Source organism: Danio rerio, chromosome 8 (assembly GCF_052040795.2).
Source record: "Danio rerio strain M-AB ecotype USA chromosome 8, GRCz13ab, whole genome shotgun sequence".
Taxonomy (NCBI): domain Eukaryota; kingdom Metazoa; phylum Chordata; class Actinopteri; order Cypriniformes; family Danionidae; genus Danio; species Danio rerio.
The window spans coordinates 28,372,017-28,386,096 of record NC_141028.1 but is presented as its reverse complement, the minus strand read 5'-3'; the positions used below and the strand labels follow the sequence as shown (position 1 = coordinate 28,386,096).

General features: G+C 37.3%; 2 protein-coding genes across 2 annotated transcripts in view; both read right to left on the bottom strand.

The window, feature by feature from the left end:
- slc26a6.2 (solute carrier family 26 member 6, tandem duplicate 2) overlaps window positions 1–14,080 on the bottom strand; it is a 406,025-nt gene that overhangs the window by 301,183 nt on the left and 90,762 nt on the right. The gene's annotated exons all lie outside the window — the stretch shown is intronic.
- The window catches only part of prkar2aa (protein kinase, cAMP-dependent, regulatory, type II, alpha A), a 39,040-nt gene continuing 27,957 nt past the window's right edge, over window positions 2,998–14,080 (bottom strand). The window contains exons 4-10 of the mRNA NM_001077370.2: window positions 12,211–12,317; window positions 11,049–11,202; window positions 10,774–10,875; window positions 10,563–10,637; window positions 8,243–8,308; window positions 4,333–4,471; window positions 2,998–4,254 (exon numbers count right to left, since the gene is read on the bottom strand). Of these exons, the coding sequence (NP_001070838.2) occupies window positions 4,130–4,254; window positions 4,333–4,471; window positions 8,243–8,308; window positions 10,563–10,637; window positions 10,774–10,875; window positions 11,049–11,202; window positions 12,211–12,317 (768 nt within the window). The 3' untranslated portion in view covers window positions 2,998–4,129. The remainder of the gene's footprint in view (window positions 4,255–4,332; window positions 4,472–8,242; window positions 8,309–10,562; window positions 10,638–10,773; window positions 10,876–11,048; window positions 11,203–12,210; window positions 12,318–14,080) is intronic.

The following is a 14,080-nucleotide window of genomic DNA, read 5'->3' as shown; positions in this document are numbered from 1 at the left end:
AGTGTACAATAAGTATACTTATATTCTTTATAACACTTAATGTAGTTACAATAATCCATACGTGTATTATAAAATATTATTTTATTAAAATTAATATTTTACTACAGGCAGGCCTCGACTTTAAGTATTAATTTCTTTGTATGAGTTTGAAATGGACCTAACACAGTGACAAAGCAAGAAGCAAACTATTTGTTTTTACTCCGAGTGAGAAGACAACTCAGAAATGTCTCTGTGGCTCAATACAACCCCTTAGAAAAATTCTACCAAACACTGCAAAACAATTTAATGTTTTATTCTGAGATAACGGTTGGGCAGAACAAATGATCAGTAAAGGTATAGTTCCTTGGTCCCACTTTATTTAAGGTGGCTTTAACTACTATGTAGTTGAATCAAAAATAAATGAATATGAACTAACTGTTCATAATGTATGTTCTGGTGCTTCTGAGGTTGGATAAGGGTAGGGGTTAGGGACAGGTTTATTGCTATGGGTAAAGTTTAAGGGTGTACTGTATAAAATGCAGGCTTCGACACAATTCCTTCATGTTGTCCCAACACAAATTAAGTTAAATTAACCATCTTCATAAATTTAAGTTGACTGAACATAAAAATATCAGTTGTCCCAAAAAAAAAAACTTAATTATGTTGTTTCAACTCATTTTAAACAAGTAGTTTGAACAAGAAGGAAAAAGTTAAGGTGTAAGGATAAAGATAGTGAAGTGTGTAATTTCAGAAATTAATTAGATATAATTACACCCAGGTATTTAATCAATCATAAGTATAAAGTAAAACATGTATTTACAAAATAAGTACGTTGTATAAAAAGATTAAATTTGTTAAAGTATTCTACTTGTTTGGGCATCATTGTGGCGCAGTGTGTAGCACAATCGCCTCACAGCAAGATGGTCGTTGGTTCGAGCCTTGGCTGGGTCAGTTGGCATTTCTGTGTGGAGTTTGCATGCTCTCCCTGTGTTTGCAGGGGTTTCCTCTGGGTGCACAGTCCAAAGACGTGGTAGGTGAATTGGGGTATGCAAAAATTTTCCGTAATGTATGTATGTAAATGAGTGTGTGCAGATGTTTCCCAGTGATGGGTTGCAGCTGGAAGGGCGTCCGCTGCGTAAAACATATGCTGTATAAGTTGGCGGTTCATTCCACTGTGGAAACCCCAGATTAATAAAGGGACAAAGCCGAGAAGAAAATGAATGAATGAATGAATGAATTTTTGATTTATCCAACACTTCTCAGTGTGGGTCAATGGCGCCATAAGGATAGGTCTTCACAGATGTTCCTCAGAACTGTATTTGAGTCTGTTTTGCTTCCAAGATAAAAAGTTGGACTTGGGTAAGTAAAACTCCACTCATTTTCTCCAAAGGAATTTAGTTTTTTTGGACAATAATTGAAGACGGACCTGTTATGAGCTCAATGCTTGTTTAAATGAATATTAAAAAGCTGACATCTGTAAATGAATGCTTTTGTTTATCTCCATTGCTTCCCTCACTGAAGCAACAAGTACAGTCTTGTACCTTTTCCTTTTTGCCTGATTTTCAGATATTTCTTTGCTTCAAACCAAAGTTTGCAATCCTTTGATTTACCCCACAGCTGGTTGATTTATTTCACATTTAATAAACCCTTAACAAAGCTGTTTTTATTTTGCCTAAAAAGTGGATGGCTACTAATGTACCCTAATAGCTCAAACAATAATCACAGGGCTAATTTAGTTAGTCATTTTCTAAATAAATTCATGAATAGAAAATACAGATAGAATTCAAATGGGATCAAAGTTTTAGTTCACCTAAAAGTTATTAATTACTCACCCTCATGTCATTCCAAACCCTGAGAGCTTCATCTTCAGAACACAAATGAAGATATTTTAGGTGAAATCTGAGAACTCCCTCATCCTCCATAAAGAGCAGGGTTCACAATCATTCAAAGTCTAGAATGGCATAAAAAACATCCTCAAAATGGACCACATGCCTTTAGTGGTTCAATCAAAATATTATCATGCTATGAGAACACTTGTGTCCACATAAAACAAAAATAACTTCATTCAACATTTCTTTTCCTCAGTGCAAGCGATAACAAAAATATAAATTTGTATCCCGAAAATCAATAAAGGTCTGGGGTGTTTGGAATAACATCAGGGTCAATTGGCTGAACTAACACTTTAATATCAATAAAGTATGTTTAATACAATATCGTACCCAAAGTCCATCCGAACTCAGTCCTGGAGGGCTGGTGTCTTTGAGTGTTTAGCGACAACCCTAATTAAACACACCTGAACCAGCTAATCAAGTTCTTACTAGATATACTAGAAACTTGCTGGCAGGTGTGTTGAAGAAAGTTGGAGCTAAACTCAGCGGGACCCCTGCCCTACACCAATGGTCTCAAACTTAATTCCTGGAGGGCCGCAGCTCTGTGCAAAGTCTATCTCCAACCAACTCCATCTCACACCTGATTAATAATCTCTAGTTGTCTTGAACACCTTGATTAGTTAAGACAAGCTGTGTTTGATTAGGGTTGGAGCAAAACTGTGCAGAGCTGTGGCCCGCCAGGAATCCAGTTTGAGTCCTATGCCCTACACCAGGGGTGCCCAAACTTGGTCTTGGAGGGCGGTGTCCTCCTGTGTTTAGCTCCAACTTGTTTTCTAGTATCTTTAGTAAGAAACTTGATTAGCTGGTTCAGGTGTGTTTGATTAGGGTTGTCGCTAAACTCTAAAGGACACCTGCCCTTCCAGGACCAAGTTTGGTCACCCCTGCCCTACAACATAGGTCTCAAACTTAATTCCTGGATGGCCTCAGCTTTGCTCCAACCCTAATCAAACACAGCTTATTCAACTAATCAAGGCGTTCAAGACTACAAGACACTACTAGATCAGCTGTGTTTAATTAAATTTGGAGCAAAGCTGTGCAGAGCGGCCCACTAGGAATCCAGTTTGAGACACGAACCCTCCACCCTTCCCCAAACTAAAAGTAAAAAAAAATCCCAAATAAAAGCAGACACCCTGATTTATCCAAAGTTTATTAAAAGTACAATCTGTAAATGCTGAAACTAGCCAACCCTCGATGGTGTTAACCAACTAACAACAGCCAACTACCGCCCTAAAGGAAAAATAACACTCCATTTTAAAAACACTTGTATGGTGTCTCCAATGAAAAGAGAATGAACACAAAACTGATTCCTGACATTTAAATGGCACTGTTCCTGTAATTACAGACCGCACCTTCCAACACACACACACACACACACACACACACACACACACACACACACACACACACACACACACACACACACACACACACACGCACGCACGCACGCATTCGCAACATAAGAGTCCCAGCAGGTTACCAAAATGTCTGCTTTATTTATTTTTCAGGACGACTCATTCAGAAAGACTAAGGGGGAAAAAAAATATCCGCACTAGATTCGGCCTCGCATCCTCCAATTAGGGGGCGGTGTAACAGCGAGTCAGCCTTCCACAAAATAATAATATATAATCATAATAATAATAGTAATACATTAATCAATACAACGTGGAGCTTAAGTGAGAAAAATCGGTCACTGTGCATACCACCGGCAAAAAACTTTATGCACCAACAGCAGGGAAGGAAACAGGTCATATTTAAAGTTTATCAAAGCTCTCGCATTCTCATAAAATGCTCTAAAACGTTAAATTTTTGCACTTTTTTGTTTTTTTTTTATTGAAAGATATCAACTTTTTTTTTCTTGTTTAAACATAGATTCTTTTATCTCTTTTTCTCGTTTCTTTGTTGTGACTGCAAGTGACCATGAGAAAGGATGGGTCCTTGGCTGGGGATTTTTGGTGTAAGTGAGTGTGTGTGCGTGTGTGTGTTTGTCCTCTCCAGGCTGTGGTTGGTTCAGGGTCACAGCGGTTGAGCTGGTAATGCTTCTATTTCGTACTGAGCAGCTGACGCAATGACAGCAAGCGTGTGTGTGTGTGAGAGAGAGTGTGTGTGTTGCATGATTTGAAATTGTGAGCATGTTGGCTGGAGTATGAGTGCACATAAAAAGGAATGTGTGCCTACAAAATGTTTTCGGAGTGTATAACCTATGTGTCGTGTGGTGTGTGTGTGTGTGTGTGTATGTGTGTGTAAGGCACGGCCAGTCTGTCTCAGTCCCTCAGGTCCACACTGGATCCAAACAGAGCCACCAGCTGCTCCTCGTAGTGGGCGATGTTCCTCTTCATGATCTCCTTGCAGGGCCCAAGCAAGCGCTCGAAGGCTTGTATGTCAATCACTGGAACACAACAGCATTAGTGAGTAATTGGGACAGCTTTTATTTAGTTTCGGTGCATAAATGAAATCAGATCCTCACCCAAGCATTTGACGTCCCCTATAGCATAGGCTGAGGCAGCACGTGGTTTATTAGTGACGAGAGCAAGTTCTCCAAAATACTGCCCTCGACTGCAGCGAGCGATCTCAACCTCGGCATTATCCTGTCGGTCTGCTTTCGTCTGAGAGGTACAGGAAATCACAGTAAAAATGACTCTGATCACATTTAGACATGATTATGCAGGACTATTAAAATAATGTTTGGCTACCCTAAAACCCAAGCAGAACTGATAAGTAATCGGTTTGTCACATAGACTTAACCACTGCCTAAATTCCACATGAAATCAAAACCAACCATGTCACTTTGTTAGCTCAAATTACCAGTTTTGTGGTGAACCCTTCATCTGTGCAAGTCATTACAAAATATATATATAACATGTTCTCAGATGACGTTATTTTGAAGTATTGGACATGGCTAACATACTTAACCATGATTCTCTGACTGTAAGTTTTGACAGAAATGGTGAGGAGATGGTGTCTGTTAGGTTGTAATAACTCTCCCCAAACCCATTTCCAGATCTTTATGAATGAAATGTTTACTTTACTACAATCAGCCTGCAGAAGAAAAAAATTTCCGTTTCTCTAGGAGCTGCGTCAAAATAAAAATAAAAAAAAGGTTGCAGCTTCCGATTCATGCAGACTTCAAATGCACAGTGTGTAATTTTCACATAATCAAAACAAAGAAGCGCATATTTTGATAATGCGGTTACTGAATGTGGAATCATGGGAGTAATGGTCTGTCTTTACATCCTATGGCACTCCTGCAGAATTCATGTTCATGGATGAGCTGAAGTATTCAACACTTATGATGGTTGTATGAGTAAGGCTGAAATGCATTGAAGTGTAATGAGACTGCTGAAAAAAATGCTGATGAGAGATGATCGTGATGTGGCACTAAAGCAACAGAGCTTTTATTATGTTACACTCATCTGCTTTTGGTTACGTGTGGTAGAAGCGTTGCTGTATTATCTTGCTAAATACATTTTAGGCTCCTGTTGCAATGCTGCTCCTGTGAGGTTTATAAAATGCACAAAATGCATTCATGCGTCTTTGGTGTTTCCCTGTTTTTTAAATGAAAATTGAGGGTGTATGATGTCACATGGTCCGTGTAACTAGTTAACGATTGATTTATACTTCTGCGTCGAGTAATCGGTGTGACCCACGGTGCCTGCCTTGCACGTAGTCATGCATTTAAGTTCTGTGTGCTGTTTGTGTTGCTCTGCAATAGCACTCCTGAAACGCGAGCTGGCAGTAGTCTATGTTCCTCTGTGTCGAGTTTCTTCGTAGGTGTTTTGTTTATTCTGAACGCTAAAAGTAGCTAAGACTCACTCATTGAGAGGAAGAAACCAGCGGTCGGGAACAACTATATTCTTAAAGCCTCATTCACACTACGAGCGATTTGCAGCGGCAAAGCGACAAGCTTTCATTTCAACGAAAAGCGAGCAACTTCTGGCGACCTCCATCTATGTGAGCGACTTTGAGCAAAAGCCAACAGAAGCACCAGTAGAGCTCACGTGATCCTCTCTCAGCTCGCTCAGAGGTTGATTGTATTCATGCTGTAGACCTACACCGACCTGCGTTTGAAGAAGGTCACCACCCAGAGCGACAGGCAGCTACAAAGTCGCTGCTAGTGTGAATGAGGCATAAGGTAAACACAAAACAAAAGTTTCCATCTGGAGCTCCTTCACGGGATTCGACACTTTTAAAGGGCCATGAAATCCTCTCGTTTCAGCAGGGTGTTTTCACACCTCTACTTTGGAAAAAGTCAGAAAAGTGGGCGTGTCCAGCTCTGTTTAGGGGGGAGTGTCGGAGGAACTAAAGTGGGATGGTGTGGGAGTGTCGATTTGGGCACGCGCGAGTTTCAGTCAAAATACTCACACACGGGAGAAAATGATGGTGTTTAACCTACATGGACATCTGTAGTCGAATTATTTGCCAAATTATTAAATGCTGGACTTTAACTGCAGTTTGGCTCTTTCATTCAGGGAATTCATTCATGTCCCTCGCGACAAATGTGATATTTGATTCGAGGATCTGCTCTAAGCATGTATTTTTCATGCAATGTTTGATACCGCACAGCGAATGAGAGAAAAAAAAACCTCCGCAATTCCCGGAAACTTAGATGCACACGGCAGGTAGTGTCAGAAAGCCGCGTGTGTTATTCCGGTCACAAAATGCGGTGCTAACATGTTTGCACTCAGTGCAATAGTTAACTTCGAATACGAACAAACTGAATAAACAAAGAGCACTGGTCGCTCACTTACCAAATCTGTAGAGACAGGACAATCACCAGCAACTAGAGCCACGTCTTTATGAAGAGAATACTACAAGCGAATCCGGATTTCAGCGTTTGCAGATGAGAACAGCTCTCAGGTAAACAATGTTCCTCCTTAGACACGCAAGTTATTGTTGTCGCGCGTCGCGTACACTGTTAATCCACACGTGATCCAGATGAGCTCTCACAGAGAGAAAATGAAAACGAAACTTAACTGCAGCAAACTATAAAAGCAACACTTCACGCTTGTTTTGCCAACACAAAGTGGCGTCTCTGTGGTGTAAACACGGTGACAATAATGAATATTAATGAAGTTGCACAATAGAGCGCGCTGATTAGTTTGAACCAAGCCTTACTCATGCATTAATGCAACACACTGTAAGACGTAATAAGACACTCTGGCACAGACGCCCAGTCTGCACGCTGGAATACACGCTATTATGTCATGACCGTGACGCAGCTTCAAAAATTCGTTTCAAACAGGAAGTACGAATTTACTTGAAATAACGCAAAAACAACCAATTTACACTTTGTAGTGAAATATAGGTGTCCTAATAGTGTTTTTAGCAGTGTGGAACACATATACGACTGTCAACAGCTCAAAAATGTGTTTTGGTGTTTCCTGACCCTTTAAAGAATCGCTGCATCAGGCTCGTGACTCTAAGCACCACTCACATTTATCAGCGCTATCAAGCTGACCAATCACAGAGCTTGCGCTATGCATCTTTGCAACGTGTTGTTATTTTTTGAAAGGTGCACGTCAGCATAGGCGGTCAGCCACGGTGAGGGCTATGTGACTGCGCGAAGGCTACATGTGCATTTGACGCAGAAGTATAAATCAGCCTTTAAAAAGGCTGTTTCCCTGGATTTAAACATTCCTTGAAACATTTTGGATAATGCAAGTATGCAAGTCAGTAAAATAAATAACACTGTTCCAGTGGTTTTCGATATTTTAATGACATTTTCTTTACATATTGTGTTTAAAATCCCCTTAATTCAGATTTCATTTAATCTGCAAGAGTAGTTTGATATTTATCCAAAATAAAAATAAAAACTCTCTCTATAAATATATTCACGTTGCAGTCAGCTTTTTTTCTTCTTAGAAAACTGTTTGCAACTAAAAACTTTTTTATGTGGGTTTGTGCTCAAAAACTTGAATTACTAAAAGCTTGTGTCCTGCAGTTATTTATTTTTAGAAGGCTATTTAGACAATTATATATATATAATTGTCTAAATAGCCTATATATATATATATATATATATATATATATATATATATATATATATATATATATATATATATATATATATATATACACAAATATTTGTTGTGAGGTTGGATCTTTAAAACTTTTTTTTTTACACCAACAGCTGTATTACACACTGTATAAAGCACAATATGTGGAAAAGCACAGTGGAGCACTTTAATTACACATCTAGGAAAAAAGTTAGAATTGCCTCCAAAATACGAGCATCCTATCCTTCAATGAGCATGTCTGCATTTTATGGTGAGGAAAATCATTTTTACATTGGAAAAATGCATTAAAAAAAGCACATTAATGAAGCTTTTAAAATATACTACAATGAAAGAAGGGATGAAAAAAAGACAAGAACTCACTTTACTCTTCATCATAATCTTCACTTCTCCAGACTCCACAATGTAGAAGCAATCAGCCTTATCACCCTGGTAATAGAGCAGCCCATAATGATAATGATTAATGATACAATAGCATCAGTCAGAGCCCTGATCTTCAGTTCAGCTCTATTATTATAGTGCTATAATTACACCTGCGCTTTCTCTCTCACTCTGTGTGTGTGTTGGTTCTTTCAGACAGACTGTGGTTGCTCAAGTGTGTGAGAGCTGAACAGATATCAAGATCTCATTGGAACCACCCACCATCTCACACAAAATCAATCTGATCTGTAGTTATAGAGTCAAGTCCATTGCACACCGGGTCCAAAAGGTTCATCCAAATTATGACCTTAGTTACGCGGTGTCAATCACATTTAAACACTGCCTCCCAAACCATTATCCATAACAAAAAAGCAAACAAATAAACAAAACTACTGTAGTTTTTTTTCAGTTTTATTGCATCTGAAGCAAGTGTTTTGACAATTCAGAGCCATCGTACAATTGAAAGCTAAAACTTAGAATGGCGTCTGATAAGTTAATCAACATCATCTGGCAACACACAGCATTTTAAAAGAATCAAATTGAGGAATATAAAGAGCAGAATGTGTTGGATGGTTGAGAAACACTGTTGTAGCCTACTGTATACTGGTTTTAATGCTTGGTGAGCACCATGCACCGTTTCCCATGACATTGTTTGGTGTATTGTTGACTGTGTGTGTCCATACTTTTGGCGTACTGCCAGTCTCTGTTCAGGGTCAATTCAATTCAATAGACACACTATTTCCTCTTTCTTTTTAAAGAGAAGAGAGGAGAACAAAAACCTCACTGAAGATGTAAAGACTTTGTTTTGTTTAGCACTTTTTGAGTTTAGGGAGTAATTAACATGCATTGGACCCAGTACGCATGGTTTAAGTGTGCTAATTCTTTTTAGGATAACAAACACAAAAGATAACATGCATACAACACTTTCTGACTCTGTGTGCAAGGACTTTAAAGGCATCAAGTAAGGGCCGCACAATATATCGTTTCAGCATCAATATCGCAATGTGTGCACATCCACAATAGTCTTAACGCAAAGATATACAAGTTAAGTCTAAGCTATAGCTGACCAGGAGCTCAAGAATTGTATTTAATTACTGTATTTATACAGAACATGTGTGAGACGATAACCGGTTTCAAGGTTTACCGCGGTTTGGTAAAGTCAAAGTTTTAATACTGCTAAAATTTTCTGCTATATGTAACATTTTTGAATATATTTTTTATGTGTTGTAAAGAAATCGGTGTTTAAATCTGACATAAAAAAAAATAAAGAGCAGTAATAACAATATCCTGATACCTTGGTGTTCTTATCGAAGGTTTTCATATGGTCAGAAATTTATACCGGCCCATGCCTAATGCAGAATATATGCGATTTATGAAAAAAACTTTTTTCTTAGTTAGAAACTTACTTATAACTTAGTTTTATAAGAAACTTACTTATTTTTGTCTTGTTTCTAGTCCAAACATCTACATTTCAAAGCAAAAAATAAATACAATTTTAGGTACCCCACTAACAGACAATTTTATTTGTTTTAAGGAAAAACTCATAATTTTGACTTATTTCTTCTGAAGTTGAAAACAAACCAATATTTTTACTTAATCAAAGAATTTGTAAATATTTGGACTCGAAAAGAGACAGAGCAAAGAAAGAAATTTTGCACTGGGATTATTAATTTTCTGTGCTTAAATACTGTTAGACTATATAGAAAACTATCAAACAGTGCCATTCAAACAATCTTGTGAAACTGTATTCATATACCAATAATTACTGCAGAAAAATTAAATAATGTATTATCTGTTTTTTCCAATATCTTGCAGCCCTAACATCAAATTCTGGGGATTCGATGAAAAGTGAATGCTGGAGATTAAGATCACTTCTTTCAACAATCTTATTTTCATACAGCCTCCAAGATAAGCTCAAGAAAGAATCATTTTGATGAACAACATAAACACGTTTTAAATCTCCTTTCTACACAAACAGTGTCAGCTCACGTGCACGTTTAAACCGGTGTATGTGTTATTGTGCGACAGAAAGTTTGTGCTCTGGACAGTTACTGTGACTGTGTACATGCACAGGACAAGGTAACGATTCTGTAAATATTATTTTGCTTCATAAGTTGTTGTATCATAGTACAAAGTAACAACAGATGGTGGTTATCAAAATAACAACAAACATATTTCGCTTACACCTGGCAACCCAAAAGTGTCTTAAAAGTTTCTCATTTAATAAACTGGCCTGAAATCCCACTTTTTTTTTTGAGCTCACCTGCATGATGATTCTTTCTCCATCCTGAAAAGTTTTTACTCCCAGCACGTCAACAATCTTCATCCTCTCAGACAGCTATGAGACAGAAATATAACATCAATATATATATGTAGGTATATTCTCTTCCACTTTAAGCTTTAACTTTAGCACTGTTATCCTTTAACAAAAGCACTAAAAACTTGTTCATCAACAAAACACAGACTTTTCTCACCTCTAGCGATTTGAGCAGTGGGATAGACTCGATAAAGCATTCATACATCCTTCTTTTTTTCGCATTATTCTTCACTATGAGTCTACGGAAGGTTGCCCGATCCTGAAACAGACACACCACAGACTTAGTATCTACATTTATGCTTTAGTCACACCAATATTTTTGTGAAACTGAAGCGATGTAAATCTGCAGCGTTTCAAGTCCACAAGGTGGTGCTGTTACAGAGCATTTAATCAGCAGGATTTGCTGGCAGTCTTGCCCTTTCACACACTCACCAGTCCCCAGAGGGCTCCCTCATCTTTAGCAATGATGGTTGCAGCACGTGGAGTGTTGTACATGAGGGCCAGCTCTCCAAAACTGCCCTTGTTATTATACTGACCCACACAACAGCCCACGCCATCCTTCTGTACCACTATGTCATAAACACCCCTGCAAATACACAAAAGCACACATTCAGTCAAGACTGTGGTGGAGTTTATATTGTCACCACACTCCAATCTGAATTTCTAACCACTGACATTCAACACAAATGCTTTGGTTAATCAATAAAGTGAATGGAATCCTTGATGAAGATAATTAATTATTGTCTGTGGCAAGTGAAATGGGGCCGATAGTCAAGGGAATGAATGTTAATGAGCGACACCTGTGCCACACACACCACAGAAGAGCTCCACAGGGATAAAAGGAGGAGCGAGGACCGGGCCTGGGACATTTACACTGATGTTTTGTTGTTTATGCAGCAGATGCTGACAAACAGCTACAGCCTACGTTTGCTTCGTTTCCTTTGAATAATGGATTAAAGGTCTGCTTTTCGCTCAGTCAGTTCCCTACACTTTGTTAATGAAACCGATTCAACATCTTTAACAAATAATTGTTCGTTCACACTGAACTGCAGTATTAAAAAAAAAGATTATACCCATTTATAATTTTGTTTGTACGTTGTCATGTCAAGTGCAGCTCTTGTGATTAAGAGGAGCTTTTCATTAGAACATCAGGCCATTATATTACTGTAATAATATGAACATAATACCACTGGTAAATCCATATCTGCAGTTGTTATAAATTCAAAACAATGCAAATGTTGCCATTTTGAAATGATCCTGTTTACGTCAAAGAGACAGAGAGAGAGAGAGAGAGAGAGAGAGAGAGAGAGTTTGTGTCTGAATATTCGTTTACATGACACTGTTTGCAACTAAAACATATTTGGCGATTCATTTATACGACAAAGCCAATTTTTAAAACAGCACTGTTGTCATCTGTGTGTAAACTACAGAAACACCATACTGAGAAAATTACATTGCCATGCACATTATGTTTTAAGTCTTACATACGGTCAACGACTGGGCTTGCAGAAGTAATTCAAGTTTGTCTTTTTTGCAAATAACGTTTGTATATTAAAAAACGATGACATCAGCCATCACATGGTTCGCTACATACCTCTCGATTACATAAAAATTATCCCCATCATCTCCCTGATCAATGACGTGGTCTTGTGGCTGTACAAGAACCTCAAACATGGCGTCCAGCACCTCTGAAAACTGCTCCTGTACCAGTAAGACACAGAGAGTCAGATGAAGCAAACATGCTTGTGTGTTATGGATCATACAATTCTGCATTTTTTCAAAATGTTTCACTTCAGGGTTCACATCAACTAGTAAAAGTGCAAGAACAAAACAAGTTGCAACATTTGTTGGTTTACCATGATATGCTATCTTTAAAACACAAGACTTGTGGTGCAAGATGCTGAATAAAGAAAAGCAGGGGGAAAACAAAAACAACCAACCAGTGACATTCAATACTAGACACCCACATGAATATGAACATATAACAGCAGTGCAGAATAAAGTTTTTTAGTCAGCTTAAAAAAAAAAGTTAAGAGTAATGATTGCCGAAATGAATATTACAAATGATTTTGCTGTATAATTTTCAGAAGTTGTATCTTATCGTAATAACATTATCAGCATTGATATCTCCGCAATTGATATGTCCGCAATAGTCACATCGCAAGATTTGCAATGTTGAGTTGTGATCATAGTTGATCAGCACAACACTTGAGAATATGTGACATTTGTGGAGTCATCAAAACATAACCATAACAAAGTGAAAGCCCATCATTTGCATGTTTATTTTATAGTAGCAATATATAGAGTACAATGATTTCACTTAAGTGTACATTTCCCATTGCTAAACCTTTTTTCTTTTTTACAAACTATAAAGTAACAGAACACAATAAAAACAAAAGATTTAAAAACAAAATCAATGAAAATAACAGTAACAATAAAATGGTAGCATAAACAACATTAATAACTAAATATACATAGGTCACAGAGGGTCGAATCTTTATTTATTTGCTCAACTTTTGTTTAGTTATTATCAGCTGTGAATTCCTAATTTAAAGAGGGGAGTGCAATGGGTTGTAAATTGAAAAGATTTTTTTCTTTGGAATTAGATAACAATATTTGTATATTTCTACAAAGATTGGATGGAGCAATCTAATGCATTTCAGTTCACTTGGACCAGATATTTCTAAATGCAATTATCTGGAGTGGAAGGAAGAACATCATTTTTTCCATTACATAAATATCATATACTATTTCTAGCCATTCTTGGGTTGTTGGGGATTCAGGAAGTACCCAGTGTCTTGTAATTGCTTTTTGGCTGTGATTATTAAAATATCAAGTATTTTTCAGATTTACTTGTTTAGATATCAGAGCTTCCAAAATAAACAACTATGAATTGAAAGGCTGGTGTAATATTAAGTATGTTTTATATTACTCCACGTATTTCTACCCCATTTGCACGTGTTTTAAAGGCATGTCAAGAAAGTTTAAAGCATTCGGGCACAAGAAGAAGTACATTTGAGACTTTAATGAGGACTCATTTTACTGAATGAATACAATACAGTGTTATTTTACATTAGATCCTTAAATTTCAATATTTGAATACTGTTTGACTCTACGGAAAACCATAAAGCACTGTTGATTTTACTTTTTTGTTGCTCTATTTGATTATTTTTGTTCGCAATTTGTTTTTTATTTTTTAATACATGATTCACACCCTCAGAAAATCACTTCAATCACTCCTAATTAATGATTTCTTTTTAAATAGAGTCATTCAACCCATGTGGTGAAAATGTGGTATTTATATCTTAAGATATATTGCAGAAAAACCAAATATCGCAATGTCAAATTCTTCCAATATCATTCCAATAAATGCTTAAGTATTTTAAACTTAATTGAATGTAATAGCCCCATTTTGAAAGCTCAATTACTTGTTCTTGTTATCCTTGAATTAAGTGTGAACTATA